The sequence below is a fragment of the Agelaius phoeniceus genome, chromosome 2 (assembly GCF_051311805.1).
Source record: "Agelaius phoeniceus isolate bAgePho1 chromosome 2, bAgePho1.hap1, whole genome shotgun sequence".
In the NCBI taxonomy this organism is placed as follows: domain Eukaryota; kingdom Metazoa; phylum Chordata; class Aves; order Passeriformes; family Icteridae; genus Agelaius; species Agelaius phoeniceus.
In genome coordinates this window covers 75,605,063-75,630,842 of record NC_135266.1, presented here as the reverse complement: position 1 = coordinate 75,630,842, position 25,780 = coordinate 75,605,063, and the positions used below count along the sequence as shown (strand labels likewise).

The 25,780-nt window shown below is 38.2% G+C and overlaps 1 protein-coding gene across 3 annotated transcripts in view; it reads right to left on the bottom strand.

Annotated features, from left to right (window-relative positions):
* The window catches only part of GUCY1A2 (guanylate cyclase 1 soluble subunit alpha 2), a 220,229-nt gene that overhangs the window by 62,085 nt on the left and 132,364 nt on the right, over nt 1-25,780 (bottom strand). The window contains exon 8 of one of the 3 annotated variants that reach the window (XM_054627809.2): nt 6,239-24,181. The exons of the other annotated variants lie outside the window; for them this stretch is intronic. Coding sequence (XP_054483784.2) covers nt 23,974-24,181 — 208 coding nt within the window. The 3' untranslated portion in view covers nt 6,239-23,973. Of the gene's footprint in view, nt 1-6,238; nt 24,182-25,780 lie in introns of those variants that run through there. 3 annotated transcript variants of the gene reach the window in all.

Sequence of the window (25,780 nt, the reverse complement as noted above, 5' to 3'; positions counted from 1 at the left end):
CTGCCAGGTGCTGCAAAGCCAGAATAGCCTTGGCATCCATCACCGGTGCCGGAAAAATGCAACATGGCACCACAGCAACACTTCAGCACAGTGACCTGTGGGTCTGAACAGCACCCATGAAACAGTCTCCACCAGGAATGCCCTAAGTACAGGAGTACTATGGGAAGACCTCAGTTGATTTTGGGGTTTCTTAATGACTTGTAGACAATTAATTTACTGATTAACTAGTCAAGCTTTTTTATTATGCTGAAACTAAGTAGACCATCCTTCTCTGACTACTATATAATTGCCTCAAGAAAATGCAATTAAGACAATACTGATTTACCACATTCTTCCAGTGTCACAGATCAGTTATGTCACTGACATTTACACAAGCTCCTTTTGACCTGGAGCACACGGTAAATACTCAGTCAAGTAGTAATCTGTATTACACTTCCTGGATGTAATAATCTGCTATACACAATTCAAATTGATTAGCTCTTGTTTTTCCAGAGTATCTGAGAAATTCATAGCTTTTTCTGAGACAGAAAAGAATTTTTCTTGATTCTAATACATAATAAATCTGAACCTAAAGTGAAGAGTAAGCCTTCTTTTATTCTAACAATAATCTTCTCCTTACTGCAAGAAAAAATTGTCTTCCTCCCTTGGATGCCAGCACAGACATTAAGAATTCATTCTTTTCTCCTTATGAACTACACTCTTCAATGTTCAAACTAATTTTAAACTCACGCTTATGGTGAAATTCAAGATTACTGGTATTACAGTTATTGATGGGTTTTCAGTAGCAGATTTAGATAATATAATGGTCTGCAAAATTATTATTTCATGACTTAAACAGAAGCTCAGCATCCTCTCATAATAGATTTCTGAAGTTTTCTACTGGTGACAGCATCATCTCTTTTCTTCTTTTGCCCTTAGCAAGTCCTACCCAGCTTATACTACATCTTCTTCTACCTTCCATTTTTCCCCAGACTATTTCAGATGGTTTTGTACTGATTTCAATATTTGAGCTCAGTTCTAGATTCTAACTTAACTCTGATTTCATGCATGTCAGGAAGTTCTCTTACTCACACTCCAGGAACCTGCTGGTCAGTTTCCTCTTGGCTGTGCTGTATTTCCAGCAGGCAGATGAGAGGAAGATATGGCTCTCACTCCAAACTAGGCATTCATACCTCATTTGTCTATGTTTCTGCTGTTGGACAAGCATAGAATCAGAATATTCACAAGGATCACTGAGTCCTGCACAGGGCATCCCCAAGAGTCACACCATGGGCCTGGGCACACTGTCCAAATGCTCTTTGAACTCTGTCAGGCTGGTGCTGTGACCACCTCCCTGGGGAGCCTGTTCAGTGCCCAACCACCCTCTGGGTGAAGAACCTTTCCCTGGTATTCAGCCATAACCTCCTCTGACACAGCTTCAGGCCATTTCCTTTGGTCCTATTGCTGGTCAAGAGTAAGAAGAAATCAGTGCTTGCCCCTCTGCTTCTTCTTGTGATGAAGAGTATTTTCTGAATGCATTGAACATTTTTAATGCTTCTATGTGTTAGTGAGAGAGCAAGAGAAATTCTGAGTCCATTTGGAGGAAGCACCCATTAAGGTCTTGGATATCTAGCACAAGATGGCTTATTAGAATTCTGATAACAAAGTGCTTTGAAATGTAAATGAAAAATCAAAATAATTTCTCCGACACTCTGATGTCTTCAGACCTGAAAGGACTGGAAGAGTCAGAAATTGTATATGCATCTGGACACAAAGGGAGGTGAAAAGTGAAGCTAAGCATTTTGTCATATTTCATTATCCAGGACAGCATTTCCCAAGGCAGGTACCTGAAAGGAAAGCAAGATTGAAGAAAGAAAGGAATGTATAACATCCAGTCCTTAAACTGGGAAGTTTTCATAGGCGTATTTGAACAAGGAATTTATATTAGTAACAAGCTGTATGACCTGCCCTGTAATGACTCAGGTGTGTGACCACAGGTGTCTCTCTTACCTGACTCACCACCAGGCTACTGTCACTGTGGAGGGACCATCTGAGGTTTATAAACCCAGAGCTGAGCAGCCCCATCCTGCCAGCCTCGGGGCTTTGTGACAGGGAATGGTAGATTGCCAGTTACACAATCAGGAGTCTTTTTGGGTGAAGAGAAATGCACTCAGCTTCCCATAGTGCTGCAAAGTTCTCAATACCATCATTTTCATGTGCGGCATTATAACCTGTCAGCTCCAGACAGACAACTGAAATAAAAGTGGTATTTGTTCTTTCATGCCACCATAGGACAAGCAGTCTAGCTGGATTTGTGCACTGTAGGATTATATTGATTTTTCTGAAAGCAATTACAATAAGGCATATTATACAAGACATAGCAGCCAGACCAAAGAAGGTCTATTTGCAGAAATAACAATGGGAGGAAAAATGCAAATTATACAATACTATGTCTATTTCCATGGATGTAAAGAGATGTCTTAAGGGACAAATTAAATAAATCATATCACAGTTATGTTTCACTTGCTTGTTAAAGTATTCAGATCATTACATTACCGTGTTAGGAGTATTATTTAACCCTCTTTTAATATATTCTGGCCCATATGCAAAGCTTTGTTTCATCATTTGTGAATGTACTCCACTAAAAGTAATCACATACACTGATAGATGAATGACCTGTGATTTTCGTCTGGCTAGCTAGTTTTTCCTTCAAGCAGTGTGATGTTTTTATTTAGGAAATAAATTATAAAAACTCAGCACCATGTAATTAATTTAGCTGTCTGAATATATTGCTATTTTATGGCATCTAAGAGGTCAATGTGGCAGTGGTGAATATGGCCCAGGACATTCAAAAGGGCTTCAGTAATGTAGAAGTTACCTGGAAAACAAGGTGAATGAGGGCATTTAAAGTGCAGGAGAGATCTGAGTTTAGGAAGCTGAACCAAGATGCCTTGCAGAAAAATTGCTATTTAACTTTCTTGCTCACATTTTTAAGAAAAGTCAGGAGCACAGGCAATGGCTGAAAACCCTTCACCTGTTCATTCTAGCCCCACATAAAAAAAGAAAAACTGTTTTAAAGACCACAACCTAGACCTGTCAAGAGTAACACCAGATGGTAATTCAGCCACCTCTATTTCTTGGCTATTTTATCAAGCTATATCACTTTGTACCTCCTTAACCTACTGAACAGGAAGAAATGTGAGTATTTTGAACATTTTTGATACCACATTCTCTACCTAAAGACGTACAAATATATCAGGCACACCTTATGTGTATGCCCTTTAAAAGATGCATGGTTTACTCAAAAAGAAACCAGCTAATTAAATAATTATACTTCCCTTGGGCTTTATGTTGCTGCCAGTCACAAAAATACCCTGAATTTGAATAATCAAAGTTACACACAGTATTCCAGATATGATCACATAAGTACCTTATGCAACGCCACTGATATCTCCCTGTATCTATCAGAAACAGTTCTCTCTCTTTTTCACATGACATCAGTGGGTATAATCATACACTTCTCCTTCAGTACCCTTCCATCTCTTTTTCTTCTACTGTCACTTCTAAATTACGAGTTTCCAGTTATTACACAAATACCTGCAATTAATCCTGGCAGACATTACTTATCCTTTCAGCCTACCTCTATTTTATGTGGTCTGGAGGCTGCTCTATTCTTCCCTTCTTTCATTTGGCTCTTGTTGTGCTGCTAACAGAACAGCTCCCTGGTTTGTGCCATCAACAGATGTAATTTCTTCTTCTCTGTGCTAAGATCTTCAATGAAACTACTGAATCAAAGTGGTCCTCAACTTCAGTTTCTGTTCTACTTAGCCAGTGCATCTCACTCGTGCCCACAAAACAGAATTAATGTGTTCTGCTCATACATTAATGGGTGTGCAGACCTACAAGAATAGCTTCTTTATTTGGTATATTTATCAATTTTCCCTCCCTCTGTACTGAAATTAAGGAGGAATATTACATGTGAGGAAACTTAAGCAGTCCTTTCCACTCAAAGCTGTTACTCAGATTTCATCCTACAAGGTCTGTGCCCTAGGTACTCACATAGGGTCAACACACAAACGTGTTTTTCCCATCAGGAGAATGACAACTCTCCAAGTCTTTCTTGTAAAACTGATCTTGGCCCATTGCTGGCTATTTTTTTATTGCCTTGGTCCATACTTTTGGGGCTTTTTCCCAGGCATAGGAAAGTGCTGTGAAAGATCACAGGTAACTTGTTTGTGCTGAGTCATTTCAGCAAAAATCTTCTTTTCTGATTTGTTTGCCAATGAAAATCACCTCTTTTCCCCCAGACCAGCTTTGATGTCCAGACTGCACATCAGCAGCAAGTTCCCAGTGCATTATGCTACCTCCAGATGCTGGTATGGCTTCCAAATTCCCTTCCCCCCCCATTCTTCCCCCAGCCTGCAGATCATCTTGGAGTCTCTTCTTCCAGTGTCTCCCATATCAAAATACAAACCCAGGGTTTTTCTTGAAAGCTCCATCTATCCAGCAAATTTCCTTGAATGATATCCATAGGGAATGGTATGCAAAGAGGAGATAAAAAAGTATTACAAGACCTCTGGCTGGGACACTCTCCCAGATTCCTGCAACAAAGGATTAGTGGCTTTCTGAGCTGACAATAGCATGCAGTTCAACATGTTCGAAATCAGTTGATGAATCTACCCTCCATCAGCTTTTCTAATTGCTTCTATTTTAGTCTTTTAAATGTTCTGTTGGCACTGAGAGCCACAATTTGATTACACACTCTAAGGAAAAAAAAAAGTGCTTTCTCTTGCATTACTTGTTTTTAATCTGCTGTCTGTAACCTCATTTAATGCCCTCTAATTCTTCCATTATAAGAAACACAGAATAATAATTTTCTATTCCTTTTCAACAGAGGATTCAGAGATTTTTATCCTAGTCGTATCTTTTCAAACCTGAGAAATTCTTTCCTGTATCATTTCTGGAATATAAACAATAGCTTTCATAAGTGCTGTTGTCCTTGTCTACACAAATTTTTATTCCTATTATATGCTTCTGTCCTGGAATTATCTTTAATGTACATGGGTGTTAAGCTGAAGGCACTTCTTACATTCCTTGCATTTATACAGTCACATAAAAGAACTTTATTGGAGAAAGTGAAATCTCAAAATGTAGTGTTATATTCATAAGAGAGTAACTCTCACAGCAAGTCTCTGATAATTGTCTTTATCATAATTTCCTGGTTAACACACAAGATTCTCAAATATGAGGACAAGAACTGACTTCCATATACAGGAGTTATTAAACTTCCCTTCTAAAAATTTCAGAACAATTTTCTGAAGTAATTTTCAAGACAGGAATAGGCAAATTATCAGTCTCCTTCCTAGAAAATATTCACTAGGCTTAACGCCAGCAAAAATCCCTGAAATTTCAGGACAGGTTAGACCTTCCTTAGCTTTAGCTTTAGCCATGTAAGAGCTAAGCACAGAAGACATTTTAGAACAAAAATGTCAGAATCAACTCCCCAACAACACATAGAATTGATTGAAATTCCATTTTCTCCCGGTAGCACATTCTGAAGAAAAATATTGCAACCAATTCTAGTTAATGGTCTTGTGTAAAAAATAGCAGAGCAGAATGAGTCATTTTCTCACTTGGGGATATAGAAAAGATTAAGTAGGAATGAAAAAGTGGGCAACAAGAGCAGCATTTGTCAAGCTCATGGCACTAGAGCACGCCAGCTCCCTTTGTTCCTGCACTGGCAGCAAGGAGCTGGTGCTGGGATTCCCCTGCCATGTCACCTGTTCTCTCACTCTGTTCTCCAGGAAGGAAATCTGATCTGCTCTGTTGCTCTACAGAACCAAGAACTGAACAATCACTGAAATCAGCTGTTGTAGTATCACCCACACCAGACTTTTTTCCCAACAATCTGTTAAATTTCTTGAGAAGCTCTGCCTCAAAATGCCAGAAGTTCAGTCAAGAACAAAGGCTTTAGTAAGGTTTTAGCATGGCCATGGCCATGAAAACCAAAGATTACATATCAAGGAAAATACACAAAATGTATTCAAGCATTTAGCATTTTGTTATAACATATTTTACAGGTTTATGGTTTGAAAATAAATTTGGATTTGGGCTAAAAGCTGAGGTTTGAGGAAAAAAGTTCTTTTCCACAAATACCTTCACTGACTTCTTGAACTGTTCCCACTGAATTGGATTTTAGTATATTTAAATTCTGCTCTCCATAGGTAAACCATAAACAGAAAAAAAAAGAAAATTTCAATGATTCTTCATGATTTTAATAGACTTTTGCATGATTTATTGATGTAAATATACTTCAAATAACTGGTTGGATGTTAAAGGGCAAATAAAATGTTTTTTCTTTAACAGACATCTTGGAAATGAACAGTATAAATAGAACATAGTCATCACCACTTTATTTTATGTCATTCCAATCTACTATCGATTTCTTTTCATATACAAACTTTTTTGTAGTCTTGAATACCTAGAAAACTTGCATAATGAAACGTTATTTACACTGTGTATGAGTCACAAATAATTACAAATAAAAAGAATACAAAATGATTAAAATGTATCATAACATGAAAAGCAAGGAAGATATAGTAGATGTTCTGATTAACTATAAATGCTTACATATTTGTACATACATTTCTAATCTGAAATTGCTAGATGATATATCTGATAATTTTGATCAGGAATACTAGTTCTTATGCTTGCACTACTGGAGAGGAAGCAATCTTTTCAGACATAATGAGCCACTTAAGAAACATTTATGGAACTGCATAGGATGAAATGTATTCATTTTAAAAAACAAAAATAAAATATTTGACATTGCAAAATATAAGCATTTTCACTCATGCCATTGAGATACATTGTATATTAAATCAATACTGTATTATGGCATTGCAAATAAATCATAACAGAGCTATATAACATCTTAAAAATAAGCAACTCACATGGCATTTTTATCATAAAATAGCAGATGTACAGTATTATTTACAGTGCAAACCAAGAGAGAATAACCCCATGAAACTGCAGCAAACAAACTGTTCAAAACATTGATCACAGACCTGATTCATAAAATACATAGGCATGTATGTAGGATGTGTGTAAAACTGGTCCTGGATGTGTGTTGTGAAGGCTTAGGACCACCCCTGGTCAGTCCTGATTCACAAGAACATTCAAAGTTCCTGCCACAAAACCTTGCTGGAAACTGAACTCTACTTGCCAAGACCCAGCAGGGTATTTGGGTATTGAGCACTCCAGCAACCAATCTTTAACCAATCTTTTAGTGGTTATTGGTCAAACACCTCCTGCCCCGTGGCAGTATTATAGCTGCTCAGTATAAAATTTACATATGGAAACTGACATGGAACTCCTATGAGATGGCTGATCAGCATTGACCACTGAATTTGAATGGTTTTAGTTACACCTCTGGAACATGAAATTTGATAAATGAGTTCTGCCTCACAATTCCCCAAATTTGTTTCTTTTTTTCCTTTCCTTCTTATTTTCCTATATTTCTAGATAGTTTTCATGACACAAAAAAGAGTAGGTGGTACAAATCATGTACTCCTGCCAACATCTGAAATTCCAATTGCTGCAAATTCCATTTTTCTCAGGATTTGCCACACTGAACTGCATTGACCATGTGTCTGCATGGCTGAGCAACATGTCAACATGTGTTGTGCCTTTACACATCAGCTCTACAGCATTAGGTAAGCCCACTGAACTTGAAAAGTTGATCTGAAAGTTAGCAATAAACCTAAAATATCCTTACAAAACTTCTCACCCGAGATACAGAATTGTTCTGCACATGTTTAGTGTGGCCTTTTATCCAGGACTTCCAGGCATTGAGCAGCCCAAAAAAAGCTACTGTCATGTTTGAAGAGATGTCAAAAAATTCCAGCCAGGCTAAAAAAAGGTACCACAAAAGAGATAAACCATCTTCTCTGTCATGGGAAAGCAAGTCTGCAACATACTACCAGATGCACTCTGCACATATGAGAACTCGAGTGATGCAGAGACACAGACCTAAGCTTTTTTTTTTCTTCCTCCTTTCCAAGCAATGAGAGAAGAATAACAAATACAGTCGGGGTGGTATCTTGAGCAGCCAACAATGTAAGTGAACTGATTCATTTCATACTGTGTCATTACAATGTTCAGAAGAACAAGCTCTGTCAATGACTTCCAGTGAATTAGCTGCCTTTGGGACTACTAAAGTCTGGATGGATTTGGTGTCTGGATTGCATTTGCTATGGAATTCGTACAAAGTCTCCAGGTAACTTTTTTTCCTTTGGAGATCTTTTGATTTCAAAAGAAAGACAGTGAAGGAAGAAATAAATATTTTATGAGTGGCTGTAATGTGTATAAGCAAATTTTAATGAGGAAAAAAACCAACTCAATTACTTCCCCGTCATATCACTTTTTAAACCATATACACAAAATTTTCTTGATTTGTCCTAATATTCTGTCTTCTTTGATCACCTCTTCAGTGACTCAACTCTGAAATAAAGGCATCCTGGTCATAATCAGGATCAAAATATTTTTGAGTGAGGTTTCACTGGAGAACCATTTTTATGGACACTGTACTAGTTTTATGACAAAAATTAATTAAAGTGAGCTACCTACCACAGGATGAGGTCAAATAAAGCAAGAACTGATGTGAATAAAACTTGCCAGATTTTTTTAAATCCAGATAATTTCTCTACAGTACACTTTCACATATAACTGGAAGCAGAAATTAGAACAGCTTCTATGAAGATGCCAGTGTTATGGCAAAGGCTCAGTCAAATATGTCCATTACAATGACTCAAGAAACTGCAAAACTGAATAAGCAATACCAGAACTTCAAGGGATTTTTGTTGTTTTGCTGATCTCTAGTAACTCATAAATGAAATTTTGGATCTATTTATCTTTATGAATCAGGTACTGTGCAAAGGTCATGCACTGAAATAGCCCATTACTTTTCCCTTTCAAATGCATTAATGGGGAATCAGTAGGATGGAGCCTATCACAAGAAAACTAGAAGCATGAGAAAAGAGTATTTGTTGAGTAGAAATGTTACTGTTAGTATTTAGACAAGGCAAAACTTTGCTTGGTCTTGTGAAGAATGAGAAAAACCTGTATTTTGATTATAAACACTGATATGAATACTAACCTAAAACTGGAGGCATTGAAATAGAAGATGTATAGTATATTGTATATTGCTTTTCTTATAGAGTGTACATTATGTTTCTAATATGGTGACAAACAAGTAAAATCTTTTAGGACAAACTAAAAGGTCATTGCAACAAACACCATTAATAGCAGGTCACACAATGAAAGCGAGATGTCAAGTCACAACACAGTGCAGGCACGCTGTTAAAAGATAGTCTGGGCTACTCTGAGAAGGCTGTTTATCCTTCTGCTATCTGTTAACAACATACCTGCATGAGTTTTGTAAAGTTTCTTCTTCTTGTTTGAGGCCTTCAGTGGCTTTGAAAAAAGAGGGGTAAAAAAGGCAAACTGTCCTCAGTTACACTTTGGAAGAATTGTATCACCAAAGCCTACTCAAAAGGAGGCAAAAAGAGTAAAATAAGAAGCATCAATAGAAGTGGAACAGAACAAGGCTGTTTTGTTTCCTCTAAAGAAGGCCCAGGCTATTGGCACTGTTTGCATTTGCTAGTAAATAGAAGTGGCTTATCAGGAGGAGATTCAGGAAAGGCATTCACTGATCTCTCTAAGCCTGCAAGATTTACAAATAGCATCTGCTTTTCCATTTCCCAGCAACATACAGAGAAAGACCCTTTGCTGTATGCAGGTCTGTGTAAACAGTTGGACACAAAACAGTAATTTTAAGACAAGAAGAATAAACTTCAGATTACATTTTTTTTCAGAAGCTCATAGGATCAACAGCTATCAAGACATACATTCTGTTATAGGAAGAGCAGTACAAATGTTAAAGCTTTTAAGACCGTATATAGTTCACTGCACACACAATTTTCCCATGGCCTACACATATGGCACATCAAGTTTTTTTACATAGACTTGTGGTCCCAAGGAGGGATTTATACTGAATTCTAAATGTGTTATACTGATGCTGCAGCCCTGAATAACTTGTTCAATGCCACAGCACAGGCCTGGTTAGTACATACATCATGCACTTCAACTGCTCACAGTCAAAGACACAAATGACAGAACCAAATTTACTGTTTTGTTTTTGTTTTTTTTCTTCAAGTAGGTAAGTCTTTGGTTAGTAATAAATTCAGTTGGTTTGGGGAAGTGATCATAACTGAAATAGCAACTTTCAACCAGAGGTACTTACTGGAACTTCCAGACCACTAAGTCTGCCAAACAAATCCCAATAAAGAAATTGAAATGCAGCATGTGATAGTTTGTATGGACTCTGCTTCTGTTGGCAGGTGGATTCCTTTGCTGAACAGCTAGTTACAGGACAAGTAATCAGATGCAATTTTGCAATTAATCCCTTATTTCAGTGTGGGAAGATCCTGGCTTATATGCTTTCTGAGCTATTCTGTTCATGCCCTCTGACAGCAAAACTCTAACCAGCCCCATCCCTTCCCAACTGATTGCAGGGTGATGTTTCAAAATAATGTTCAGATTTACAGAGTACTAAAATTAATCTTTTAATCATTAAGTTGACAGAAGTCTCTAGGGACACTGCCTTACCTCCTCTGTGTATTACAAAACTGTAAATACTGTCATTAATTAGATTATCCTTTTTCTGTGAGAAATTTCATACAAACAAGTTGAGGTTCACAAACATCTCAGTGCTCTAAACCCTGACAGAATTCTAGTTCTCTTTAATGGTATCCAAGATTATTTTAATGCTAAGCAATCATTGTTGATAGTGCAAGGTTGTAATCTTATTAGTGCAGAATGCTTGTACAAGTCTCTTCAAATAAGCTCCGTAAGACAACACTAAAACAGTATTATAGAACTACACAAAAAGCAGTTGTACCCAGGGGATGGACATTTGTCCATTTCCACAGGAGTGCAGTCTTGGAGGTGGTCACTCTTCACATTTTAGGAGGACCAAATACTTTTATCCAGCATCCAGAACAGAGAAGATTGAAACAAGACAAGCAGCAATTCTCAGCATTCATAAAGCTGAAATTGAAACTGCACTCTACTGAACAGTTCTGTCCCTTTGGTCTGCTCTCAGTAAATGACACAACAGCAATGGTGGTTCATAACCCTTCCTAAAATTCCCACTCCCAGAACTGAGCATCATGAACTCAGGTGAAATCCATCTTCCTACAATTATCCAAGTCATCTTTACATATGTCTGGCTCTGCTACTACAGATGTTTGTGATCACCTTAGATAGGAATTAGCCCTCAGATTTTACTTTGGCAACACAGAAATTAAAGGGAAAAGTTGAAAGATACAACTCTAAGGCAGCAAAGTAAATTGTCCTCTAGCATTCCTTTCAGAGGAAATGAAGATGAGCCTGAATGAATCACCAGTTAAATCACCAATTTCAGCTGGTTGCTAGAAAAATTGTTCAACAAAGTACCAGAAATTACTTTCCATTCACACTTTCTTGAATTTCATGACTCCTGATTAGAAGGGAGAGTCAGAATCACAGTCCCAGACAACTGGAAAACTGTTATCTCTTCTTCTAGGCGAGATACTGCAAAGTTCAATTTGTTCTCAAAGGTTTTGGGAAGAGACTGAACTATGACTTGGTAGGCTGTGAATTTCATGCCAATAATACAAGCTTGTTTTGCAAAAGTTTCTGCTTATTGCAAACTAATCCCACTGAAACATATAAATATAAACCAGTAGATTATTTTTAGTAGCATTCAGTTCCTTCTCTAGGGTTGGCCATAGAGGCAGAGCAAAGTGGCAAAGAGAGTTAGAGGATTAATTGTGGCTGTGAAATAATTGGTTGGACTGCAGGATGGTGATCTGAGAATGCCTTAATATTTATGGGTTGCACCTGTGACTTGCACAAACAGAATACACACAGCCTCTTCAAAACACTATGGGATCCTGCAAAGAAGAACTTTAGCAAATTTTGGTAAACTGGGAAAGGTCAAGCTTACATCAAGCAGGAATGTAGTCAGTCCTAGCAGTGGAGCACACCATATTCAGGGGGGGATAAAACCAACAAAAAATCCCCAGTTACTGTTCTCTTGTAATACTTTGCTGGAAAATACTTGTGTCATTAATCTCAGGGCTTTAAAGAAACTGAAGTTTAAAAAGTAAAGGGATGAAGATGGCCAAGCTTTTCACTGAAGTAAGGATGGATGCTAAAGGTGCATGATTTGGTTTAGAGTAATCCCAAGGGTAGGTGACAATATATCCATAATATCTCAAGATAGCTATCAGACAATGTCCACATATTAGTATTATTTATCTCTAACTATATTTCTGCAAATTTAAGCAGTCACATCATGTTCTATAAAATTCAAAGTATGCCATGGAATGCCTAGATAATGTGTAGGACGTGCGATGCAGATAACTGCTCGTGCTGCTTGTCCTGACATTTCTGTTCCACCACTGAACCTTATCACCCTGATAATAATGGGACACACTGAATGCCAGATAAACTGCACTGATGCTAATTAATTCCCAATATCAAGATTACTCTTGACCTCTTTTACAATGAGGACTTCTGCAAGAACAAAAATTTGCAAAGAGAACTTTAGCTGATAAAATATCCAAAAGACAATGAGCATAAATACTTTACAAATATTTTTCACAGTGATTTGCTTCACTGACATAAGTTATTATTTATACCCTATACTTGTCAGTGCCTCAGATGTGAAATGCAGAGATTTTATAACAGGTGTGCAGAAAAGACACATACTACAGAAAGAATTTGTAAAGAAAGTGGTGAAGGTTATTCCTGAGCTATGCCTAGGTCAGCTTTTGAATATATAATAAAAAGAATTACTTAAGTCATAGTAGAAACTGCATGCAACTCCTGCCAGCCCTGTCTTAGCTGAGTCCCAGCCTGTACCTTGAAGAATTTTTCACCTTGACTAAACAGGCTGAGGTTCCCTGTCTGCAGTGGATTGCTGCTCCTTCAGGGTCATACACAGTATGGTGGAATTGCCCTGCTGCAGAAAATAGGTAATTGAAGAAGAATTAAGAATAAAGAAGTGGTTTGTTTTGTTTAGTTTGTTAAATCCAAGCAAGAAGCAATATGAACTTGCAAAATCATGGCACAGAAGAGAATTCTTTAAAATGCAAATGTTTGAGGCAATGAAAAATAATTACCCCCTTTTTAGTAAAGATTTGCTGAGGTTTGGAAATTTTCTTTCACTATAGCTCTGTTATTAGATTGGGGTTTTGGGAGTTTAGCTTTTATTTTTCAGTTGAATAAATTTAGCAATAAATTATCTTCTCCTCCCTCCTGCGAAGAAGATGGAAATGTCAAGCCAAAAACTTATTTTTCAGTATTCAAATAATGGCTTTAACATGACTTTCAGTGCTTAACTTGTGGTACTTAACTTTGGAGGGACTATGGCCAAACTGAGTCAGCAGATAAAACAGAAACTTCAAGGTGGATTTAGAAGGTGAATAAGAATTAAGAGTAAACCTTGTCATTCTTCTTCTTTGTGATTACAATTCTTTGTAATGTAATTTTATGGCTAACTTGATTTCAGTTGAGCATTTTCGATGCTTTTTCTCCAGATGTTATGATATTTTGATGGACCTTCACCTCTGTCACTGATTTCACCCCTCCCTGGCAAGCTCATAGTGTCTATTTTTAGCTCCATGAGCTACTAATCCAGTTTCTCTGACAACTGCAATTTGTTGGAAGAAATGACTAGTGTTACATTGTCTCGGAGCTATGAGCCCATTTCAGAAATCAGCTTTTTAGCTGACCTTTAAAGCAAGTGAGAATAATGTGTCTGCAATTCCACAGGGTTTGGATTTCATTATCACAGCAGTGTGTATAAGATGGGCTGGCCCTGCTGCACAGCTCTGCCTCTCTGCTTTGTTTTCCTGGTAATTATAGAAACTGTTTACTGTACATGGAAAATCTGCAAGTTTTCTCAACTCTTGAGGACAATACTATTTCTAATCCTTTTCTCTGGAGAGCAACAGTTCACAGTGTGGAGGAGTGCATACTATTGCTTCTTCTCAAGAGGGACTTTCCCACGGACCATGACTGCAGTGAAAATCACCACAGATGTCTAAGGATCAGAATGGCAACTGCAAACATAACAGAGATGTATGGGAGCAGTGCAGCAGAGTGGCAGCCCTGGTTCTTCCCACTCCTCTCTGGTTCAGAGCCTGACACATGTTCCTGACTCCTGAGAATCTGGGTACTCCAAGTGCAGCACAACACAAGTGTGACTCAGAGGGGTCAGATAGAAGCTTTAGTAACTACAATCAGAGTAAGAGAACATCCAGCCAGCACCTCACCCTCTGCTCTGCTTTCTTTCCCAAGTGATTGCAGACACTGACCTATGTACTGTTTCAAGGAAACAAAACAGAAAAAAAATTGGTGAGGAAAATTTATCATTTCAATGTTAAAATATATATATATACATTTCTGGGATGGATGGATTTATTAAGTAGCTATTCCAAGAAGGAATCGAGCAGTAAACAACATGATGGTTTGGAGAGATGGCTCTTGGTCAATACATCAGATAATACACTAGTGCTATCTTACAGCAAAAGTGGGGAGTTAGCAACAATCACGGATTGTTATTTTTAAACTGAAATGAATGTTCTTATAACTAGAATAAACTCCCTAGCCAGACTTCTAAAATCTTATATATTAATAAATTTACTGTCACGTCCCTTTGAATCTCTGGCTGAAGCCTGGCCCTTGCCCCAGTGACTTTGTCTCCATATGTATTTGATGTTCTACTCTTTACATCTTCTCATTCTTAACAGCAGTGGGATTTATCTCAGCTATAGCATGGCAACTAATCTGAACCAGTCCTCCACCTCCACAGTGGTCACTGGGGAGGAAAGAGAAGAGCATAGCCAAGGCAGTGGTTTATCTCATCCCTAAGCCTTTCTCCAGGACAGCTCAATCTTTGAAATGCCAGGATGTCTGCACTGACTGTAGAGGGAACTGACCTGACTAGTTCAGACCAGACATAAGTTTTAGATGCCTAAATGCAGATCAGCTGAATTTCACTCATATTTACAGCAACTCCCCAAACCCTTGGTTTTCTAGAGTATCCCAGTGCAACTTGGCCACAGCGAGACATAAGAATAATACGGAATATTGTCACATCAAAGACATTAATGCCTGCAACTTAGTGAAGTCCTGATTTTCAGCAAGGCAGTATAAATGTCATGTATTAGGATGGGAGTTTTACCTGGAATGGGTTTTGTTTAGACTTCAGTAAAAGGCACAATGCTGTCCTGACAGTGAGCATATTTAAAGCTTGGCTTTGGGATGCTCTGTATCTCTTACTAAGCTCTAAACAACGGAGTTAAATTTTGGCCTTACCCAACATGATCTGCATGACATTTCTGCAGAAGCTACTGGGTAAAATACCACTTTCTTGGAAATTTACTACAGACAGCTCTTGGTTGAATGTGCATTTGAAAACTCCATATATTCCTGTTTCTGAAGGAAAGGTGTCAACTGCAAATTATCTCATAGACTTAGTACCTTTTTTTTATGATACAACAGTATTCCAAGCTTTCTTTCTGTTTAGGTATTTCTAAACAATATTTCCTTACAGAGCAAAGCAGTCTTCATTTTTTAAAAAAGTGCTAGCATTTATCCCTACATACTTTTTAAAATACATTCTTACTACCACCTCCAAATTTCCAGTTGGCAAAGTACCTCACTTACCCTGTTTCACATCTAGTGTTGCATTCAGTATTGAAACTCATGGAGGAATTCTTATTCCTATCTCCAGAAAAGCCGAATAATACAAAGAAGCAGGACACTCTTTGCATTTAGACTTTCTTTTACCCCCCATAATTTTTCTCTGTAAGTAGAGATTAAACTCGTACTTAAAATAAAAAACTCAAACACCATGCATTTCTCATGCAATTCCACTAAAACTTTAAGGATCTAAAATTCAACCTTATACCCTCAGAGTTCATGACACTATGTGCAATACTTTCTTGCACTTTGTATGAATAATTTCTGTGTCATCCAGCTTCTAAATAAATGAAAGCTAACATCAGCACCACATCTATGTACAGCTGCCCTCTCCTACACAGAGACTTCACTTTCTTCAGATGCTTCTTATTTATATACTTGCAGGACCTACAAGAAGTTTCCAGAGATGAATGTTTATACACTTAAACACTGACAAGCACATGGGACTTAACTTAGAGGGGGATTTCTAACCCACATTTACAAAACTTATTTAGGCATCTAGAACCTTAGGATCACTCAGCAAAGATTCAACTTTCAGAAAGACATTGTGTTTAAGCAGAGAAAATGGGATTGAGAACTATGACCTTTAATGTGAATTTAAAAATTACCTTCTTCTTCTTAGGAAATGCAAATAATCTGAACTGGGAAGCTAGGCTTTCAGTGTACAGTTTCAGAATTATTTCAATTAACCAGAAGTGCCATAGAAACTTCTAAATAAATATATCTGTCAGTACCTCCTTTTTCTTTTCCATGTGATCTGTTCTCTCATGCAATGGCTCACATCTAAAAAATCTCTCCTTGATGTTTATTTATTCCTAAGCTTGTTCTTTTGCAATAAGTTCAGAAACTCTTATATAGATTTAACAGAATGTTCCAATCTCATTAGGAAAGGAAAAAATAATACCTTAGGGATGTATTCGTAATAAACAAATGCCAAAATGGATTAAACAGTATTTGCCTTCGGTGGGTATTAATCAGTTTAAGCATCTATTTACTGTTGTGTATAAAACAGAAACAATCCATTGTATAACCTGCCTGTTTATTACTCCTATTTATCATTCCTGGGTGTATCTTACATCTATTAGCCCTATTGTTTATCTAGAATGTGAGACTAATCTTACTTAGTGGACAGTCTTTTAAAATACTTTTTACATCCAAAACTCTTTTCTAATTCTGGTCCATAGTTCTGATTTTGCTCTTAATTATTTAGATGAGTAGCAAATATACTTTTAGAAAACTAAAAAAAAACCCACCACTTCAAAAAATCAAATTATTCCATTACATGCTCGTCTTCTCTGAGGAAGAGGATGGAAGGACAAACAGTACATGTCAGGGTGTTATTCTGCCATTTAATGTCCTGCTGAAAAGTGATTTCTTAAGGTGATAGGTGTTGTACAGGAGCCTACACAGAAGAGATTAACATGGCTTTACTTATTGCTTCAAGAGTAGTCATTAGAGAGTATTGCCAAGGAATAATTACCTAGAAAACAAGAAGCTCAGTGTGACACCTTCTGCTAATAGAAAGTTAATTTTGGGCCAACAAATTCACAAAAGCACAAAAAAAATGTATGTTAATGATAACCTGGCAGCTATCTCTCTCTGCTCTTTAGAATCTGTATGTGTTATTACCATCAGGATAAGGTTTACGCAGGCATTCTGGCATACGGTTCAGATGAATGTGGCACACAGGTTTTGCATAACTGGGCTAGGGGCTCAAAGCTCAAAACCTTTTGTAAATCACACACCTAATGGCATCCCAGAGTTGTGCTGGCAGCGCTGGTATCACATGCAAAGGGCTCAGACACTAGGAGGGATCTGCAGAAGCGCAGTGGCCCATGTTCGCAACAGTCACCATGGCTACAGTGGTAACACTTTACTTATCTTGGAATATGCTTATCTATCCCTCTGACACTTAGTTCGATTCAATTTATTCTGGCCAGTGCAAGATGCTGAAAAGCAGCACAACAGAAGATCTGAGACACAGCACTTGGGCTGAAAAGAACGCAATTCAGTGGGATCAGTCTCCTTATCTTGGCCATCTTAAAAAACAGATGTCTAGTCTAAGTTTGCCATCTGTGGTCACTGAGAAAGTTAAGCACACTCAAGGATTTAGGCAGCCTCATATTCTTTCTAAAGCAGAGGGGACAAGTGCCTGAAGTGCTTACCTGTCCTCCAGTTTTCAAAAGAAACGTTGATTGTTGGAATGCCAGAGGGCCAGACACTGAAGGCACTGTTGCAGCCACGGTAATCAGCATGTCCCTCTTGATTCATGTTAATTCCACTGCCTCCTTGCTAGCCAAGGAACAGACCTGTTTCTCTGAAATCCTCTCTTTTCTTTTTGTCCAAATTAAAACACATTCAGCTCACTCTGCCTCTGGAAACTAAAATCCCTGGAGCAAACAGCTGGTTTAACATCTGCTTCCACTGATTCTTTTGTTAAGGCTGCCAGCAAAGTTGCCACTTTGCATCACATGTTGTATTGGGCTCTCTAATGTGAACCCCAGCCCAGAGGGAAGCAGACTGAGATGCCTCATGCTGTTTTCAGAGGCCATTTCGTAGCTACAGTGACACAGTATCACTAACCTGGACCACAGACAACTGGAGGTCAGCCTTTCTAAGCCACAGGAGCAAGTTAGCATCTGCAGAGGTGAATGACCTGTTGCCTGTGACTGAATTGCTGCATTCCTCAGTTTCACTGTCTCTCTTGCTTTCAAGCATGATTAACAGCCAAGCCACAAAAGATCAATCATGTGTATGAGGTTAAACACTTCACAGATTTTTGTTGTAAGCCTGCTCATGCATTGCAAATGAATAACATCGTTAAGGAGTAACTCCTATCTGCACAGATACATTTGGTGCTTGTGAAAGCTAAAAAACATGCCATGGGCTGTTCATGCAATGACTTCACCCAAATCCACCAGTGGAAACTTGCACTGCATTCTTTTCCGTCTCCACAGATGTGAGTGCCTGCTGTGCCACCATAGCAGTTTTGTCTCTGCTGCAAGAAGAGTAAGATCAGCCCTTTAACCCCAGTTATTCTTTAGATGTAAGCAGCTGTGTCAACAATATATGCTAATTAGAACAACAATAGGGATTGTTCACTATGTCACATACAGTGTGCTACGGGAAGGTAAGTGGAAATCTTTTGGAGAGCAGAACCCTGACAAAAACAGGACATAGCATGCAAGATGATGGAATTATTGACAGTAGCAGAAGCCAATCAACTCCTACTTGTTGAGTCTACTGCACACTCAGCATCTTTAATTCATCCATAGCCTCTCCTGTCACTGGCACCCTCAATCCTGTACAGCATTATGAATAATGTATCACCTCGAGGGAAAGGAACCAACTGTCTCTGAGTTTGACAAGCTTTTTTTAGCTTCTTGTTTTGTTGCTAATTTCAGCACGCTGCTATTTCCAATACTACACATGCACAATTTTGCAAAAGATCACCAGAATCCAGAAAGGAAGCCAGAAGCTCTGAGACTGCATTAGGACAGGGAACTAGCTCTCCTCAGTGAGCTCTGTGCACTCAGCAGAGGTGAGGTAGTGGCCTCAGACTAGAAGAGGAAAACTCAGAAGGTGCTCCTGCTGATTCTTTTACAGGACTGCCTGCATGAAGCGTGTACATGTGACAGCTTGTGGCAGCTCAAGAATCAGAAAGTTGTCCAGCAATTCAGCTTGCACCAACAACCAATGCAGGTCTCAGACTCATTTGCAATGCAACACAGCAGTTTTGGGTGCTAATTTTTTTCCATTCATTTTTAAATTGCCTGAGAGAAGGATCTATTCAGAGCTAGAAATATACAATGTGGTTTTCAAAGTTTACATCTTAGTGCAGTGCTGATACTTTTAAATGCATGCAGCATATCATGGTTTTGCACTGCTTGCTTTATACAGGAAAAAATGGAAGATGTAGGTTAAATATGCCCAATCCTGCTGTTGGGCTTGGTAGGGAACACTGTAAGCACAAGAGGAGACAGCACTGTGAAATGGCATGTGCACACACATGAACTGCCATGGACTGTTAATGACTCAATCACAAGCATTTCTTCAAAACAGGCAATTCCCATACAAGATTTCCAAGTTTTTAAGAGCTTTGGTTTTCTGTTTGCAGAGGCATGTTTCCAGGCTTCAAAACAGACTCAGATCTGAAACTGAATGTGGGAATGAGCAGAGAAGCCAAAACCACAATCACAGTTAATGACTATTGGCTCTCTGAAATTAAAAATGAAATATCCTTTGGGATCCTACAAGAAAACCACACTTTGAGAGTCCTGGCTTAGTAGCAATTCTCCCATGCAGAGGCTTTTGTCTTTGAATGGCAAATTTTACCAGAGGGATGCAGAACAAAATTTATGCACCACCCTACCACTTCATCACTATTTCCTTTTTGCTCTGAGTTCATGATCTCTATGAACTGCATCACAGAAAAGCCTGTGTGATGGGGAGCTTCAAGCAGATGGAAAAATCTCACACAAGATCTGTAAAAAGTGTTCTGGGGAAATGACTGTGGACTCTCTTTACTGTAGCCTCCAAGCAACTGGCCACAAAGAGATTGATGAACCCAGCTAGAGGGGTCCTCATATCACTTTCCCTTTGCCTTGTACATGCAATACAAAATAGATCTCCTCCTTCTCTCTTCAGAGAGGGTAGATTTGTTCTGCACAGAAACTCAAGACAGCAGATGTGGCTTCTTGCAGCTACATCTTGCAGCACAAGAATGTAAATTCTTACTCAGAGGAACCAAAGATCATCTGCTTTATAGGAAGTAAAAAGTTGGTTCTGTAACCAACTAACAGTATATGATTTCTGTAACCATTTCAGCACCTCTAACCTCTGCACCTCATCATCTCAAGGTACAAAATTCTGAGAACCTTTCTATTTACGAAGACAACACCAGGAAAATGAGAACCATTTCCCTATCACTAAAAGTAAGTGTTGTTGGAGAAATGTTGAGTCTGACTACCACCTAACTGACATGACAGCATCAATCTTGATAATAAGTTTCATTTCACTTTGTAAAGGTGTCCAACAAAATAAGCTTGCAACCTAATATGAAAGGCAGCAGATGCAACTACTACTTTTGAAAGTGCTGAGAATTTGTTTTACATTTTCCTCACACTGACATAGAAAAATGTCCCCAGAGAGCCCACACTTTTTTCATCAACATCCCTAATCATAACACAAATAACATAATACCTAGCATCTGCACTGCAGTTCTAGATATGTTACCTTTACATAAGCTTATGAAAAACAAAGACTGCATATTTTTATACAGTCAGTGTACTCTGATTTGGGGAGCTAGATGATTTATTTGCAAACACTATCAATGGTAATACCAATTTTCAGTTCTCACACAGATCTCTCTGATTTTAAATCTCCTTATACAACAAAAAGTCTCTGAGAGCATGAGGATGGTGATACAAACTGGTTTTGATTGCTTCTCCAATTTGCCAGTAAAACTAGCATTCATCCATCATTTACTATGAAAATGTTTCTGTTATGAAGATCAGGTGCAGAATTAACCTAGACATTTCTTACTGGCAGCTGTAAGAGACAAGATATTGAACTACAAGCTTTTGGTCTAAACCTCTAAATTTGTACTTTTCACATAGGAGTGTGGGCGGTGAGAAGAGAAAAAGAGCTTGGCCAGATAGGTTGAGACTCTGACATCAGCAACTACTGAACAATGAAGAAGTGCCAGAGAAGTTGGACTGAAATCTAAATCTACTAATGGTTACTTGAAAAAAATTCACTCTAGGGAACTCAGTAATGACATCAGAACTATGGATTTATTAGCTGGGAAGTGACACTCCTCTTTCAGTGGTGAAACATGAACTTTGATCCATTTCTGATTCTTACACATCTCACTGATGTTCCCAGGGTAAAAAAATGCATGCTACATCCTGTCTATGTGCAAACTAATGGCTATAGGCTAAAACTTGTCATCCTGTGCAGGAAATTCTCAGATCTGCAATTTGGATGGAAATTTCACAATCTCAAGCTTGAACAGTTTTTTTAAGTAATTTTTTAGATAGACCACAGAACTCCATATGCTGTTTATCAAGGTAGATAAAAAAATAACAACTCTAATCCCAGCAATGCTCTAATACCAATGGAAGAAATCTAACATCAGTATCCCACTAGAAAGTGAGGAAATTTGCATTAAAATAGGTTTCTGGGCTAATACCCTCCTCAGGCAAGGAAGAACTCACCCCTACATAATAAGTTCAGACATCATCTGCCTGCTGAAGTCGGTGAAGGTTCAAGACAGTCCTGTCTCATCCAGAGAGGCTTCATGGAAAGGAATCCTGAAACATTCTCAGCACAGGCTAGCAGTGCCCTGCTGACTCACAGGGGCTACTGGTCAAAGGGGAGAAATAGAGAACTGTCATTCCCTTCACAGAAAGATCCAGCTGGACATTCTTGAAATGTGGTGAAAGTTATTAACTTATTTTCAAGAGGTGCCTCATGTTGTGACTACTAAATCCATAAGCAAACTCATTTCTGTTCTGAATTAGAGAAATGCAGATTATCTTATGCCTCCTAGTTGCTGCTGAGTCTTATCTTCAATTAAAGTGATTAAAGGCCCACGTGCAGCTAAGCCACAGCACAGATTTTCACTAACAATCTGCAAGCTCACAACATCACCCACCCCAGCATGATCCAAAGGCAGCACACCCACACAGGAAAACTGACCACCACTACTTGTGAAAAAGAAAACCTGAGAAATAAAAAATGCCTGAAAATGTTCCAGATACACATCTTGCTTGAACTGGATTAACTGAAGACAATAATACTGAACTAATTTTCAACAGCAAAGAATTGGTCTTTTTTGATTTTTTTTGCTTGTATTTGTTTTTGGTTTTGTTTGGGTTTTTTTTGTTTTCTTTTTTTTTTTAATTGTCTTGGACTAACAAAAATCTTGAACTGCCATTTGCATTAAACCTGGAAAAGTACTGCCTTTCCCTTTTTGGTGTTTTTTTTTTTATCTCAACTAGATAAAGCAGGGGACCTTCAGTCAATCCAACAATAGAGGAAGTTTCCAAATGAGCAATCATTATTAACAGAATGGATTTTCAACAATCAATCTGGACTAGGAGCAAAAGTCCTATTAAAAAATGTGGAAAACCAGAATCCAGAGAGCTTCCAGTGTCTGCTGGAATTCCTCAGAATAAGTTTTCACAAGACCAAATTTTTAGAGAAGTTCAGGGCTTTTACTGAAAATCAGTTTGGCTGATAATTTAGAGGGAAAACAAGTCCCATTGAAGAGAACTTTTCTGTTTGTCCACACATTGATCTTCTGCACTTTGTTTACATTGTCCTGGAAGGACTGGACATACAACACTGTAGGACAAATACTGAACATTATTTTATATAAGAAGAAAGTGCTCATCTAAAGCTTTAGCATAAAAACCAGATAAAGTGATTTATCAAAGTGGGGGTTTTATTCTGTAAATATTGATTTTTTTTTTTTGTTGCCAAAAAAGTCAAGAAATGCCTTCTTCCCACTTGTATAACAATAAGGTTTGATAGGTAGAATGTATGAAATATACAGTAACTTCTTCTGAAAAGCTATCTAAGCTCACTCAGCTTACAGTATGTGGAATGTAATTATCCAGAAAGTGAAATATGTATAAAAATAGGTAAAATTCCTACAATATTTGTATTGAGTCATAATTCCTCCTGCCAGGAAGGTTAAGCTCTACAGTATATGTATGAAATGCTTGTTCATAAAGTTTAAAAACATCATTACCTTACTGAAGAACACATTTAATATAGGAATGCATAATCAGAACTGACTCTCAATTCTGCTTAGCTGGTGCAAATCTACAGAGAACCATCATCCTTTCTGCACAAAACAAGACCAACCTCTAATTTGAGAGTTGGGGTTTTGTTTCGTTGTTTTGTTTGCCATAGAGGGGCCAGACTGAAGTTTATGAAAGAAATTCCTCTGGAAGTGGAAGTACATTGTTTAGTATTTTTTCCCTATCTCCACTTTGTTTACTGACAGCAGTTACCCACCTTTTAAAATGATTATTGCCTGACATTACATGGAGCATTTTACTGCCTGTTCAGAAGAAGGCAGTGAAACACAAAGAACCTCCAACTCCCCTGTCATGACCCAGTTCTGGGCTTGTGCTTTTTTGACAAGTCTTTGATCTGCAGCAGGCCTCATAGGCTGGTCTCCCGGAGGAACATGGTGCCGATGTTGTAAGACACCTTTCTCACTCTGGCAGATGGGATGGAAGGTTTTGGCGGCTTCTGACCACTTCTAACCTCCAGGAAGTAACAGATCCCAGGAATTTCCTTTGGAAAGTTTTCTGGAAGCTCTTCACGGGAACGAGGGATAAAAATAAAATTTTCTTCCTTTTTCAAAAGCCTGGAGAAAAACAAAACACAGGGATATAAAACACTGTAAAACACATTCCAGAAATGCCTCTTTGGCAGAGGTGGATCCTATGTGCAACCTAGTAAAAAATGTGTTTACACTGTTATGTACATATAAAGAAATTCTAAGTCAAGATCCTCAGCTGATCTATATGAACTTATCATCATTAACTTCAAGGAGCTCTGTAGACTGAGATCAGCTGAAGGGATGGCTCAAAAAAACATTCTCTGAAAATCAGTGTCAGCATTCAGAAAGTAATGTACCAGAAAGAGAACCAAATTCATAATGAAAGTTGTCCAGAATACATCATTTGGCTTAATTAAAACCCTTTAGTCTGGTTAGTCTGGCAGAAATTAACATTTCAGAGCAAAGGCTACCACCAGGTTTCCCACTGGAAGGCTGGTATGAAGGTGGCAGTGCTTGGGAGCTCTCCCAGATAAAAGCAGGGAGGTCAGTTTGTGCCCTTCTTACACTCAGTAGTACTTTTTTCATAAATTGGGTTCAAATACAGCAAATCCATCTTCAACAGCAGAACTAAATCTGACACCATTCATCAACAGTACCCATGGGTTTAATCCAGGCTATTTGGTTGGGTCAGATGGTGATCCAGGTTCCCTGGATCCACAAGATGGCAGGCAGCCATCTCCTGGCATGCCTGCTCAGCTGGTACAACACCGCAGACCCCACTCTGCTGCCTTCTGCTGTTTGCCACCTTAGAAATCTTTCTCTGGTTAGACCTGAAAATTCAGAGCATCTTTATCAAGTATCTTCCCCAGAAATAGCTGGACTTGTAAAATAAAGGAAGTAACTCTAGACGTTTTCTTTTTGTTTCCAAAGTAAATTAAGTTAGTGGTATTCAATCCCTTGCAGCATTGAAAAGAGCAGTTTTGAGACAATGGCAAATTCTGAGCACAGCTGGACATATAAAAGCATTCTTCCTCTTTTCCCTCCAACAATATTTATTTTTTCTCTCAATCAGTTTGAAGCTCAAAAACATAATTGGGAAGAATGTTGTAAGTTTCCATGGAATTTTGTAAAAGGTAGATTGTTTAATGCCTGTAAAGTTGATTTCTGGAAAGCAAATGAATGAATGAACCCTCTTGCCAGGGGAATTTTGCAGGATTATCAGTATATGCACTTCCTTTACAGAGTATTTTTCATGAGTTTTGTATGAGACAAAAGTGTGTAAGCTCATTGACATATAAAGGCATTTTCTTTGCAGCTTTTAAGTAATTGCTTGGCTAACAAAGTTTGTGCCTTTGAACTTCTGTGGATAACTTTACTTAGCATGTGGTTTGAAAGTCCACATTGTCAATTTTATGATCAAAATACTGCAATCTTTTCTAAACTGCATGAATGCTTGTGGAGGCCCCTACAGAGAAGCTTCTCTTTTAATCTCTGCAATGTTCACAGTAAATTTTTGTGTGTCCAAACTACAGGCTAAATACATTGAAATAACTCTTCACAGCTTCCCAAATTAGGTTTCTGCATGTAACAGCTGAAATCTTAGAACTTTCTGAGCTAAATCTGTAATCTCTCACTGTAGCCATTCTTCCCCACACTGACTCTTCGCTATGGAGCATCCTGCCT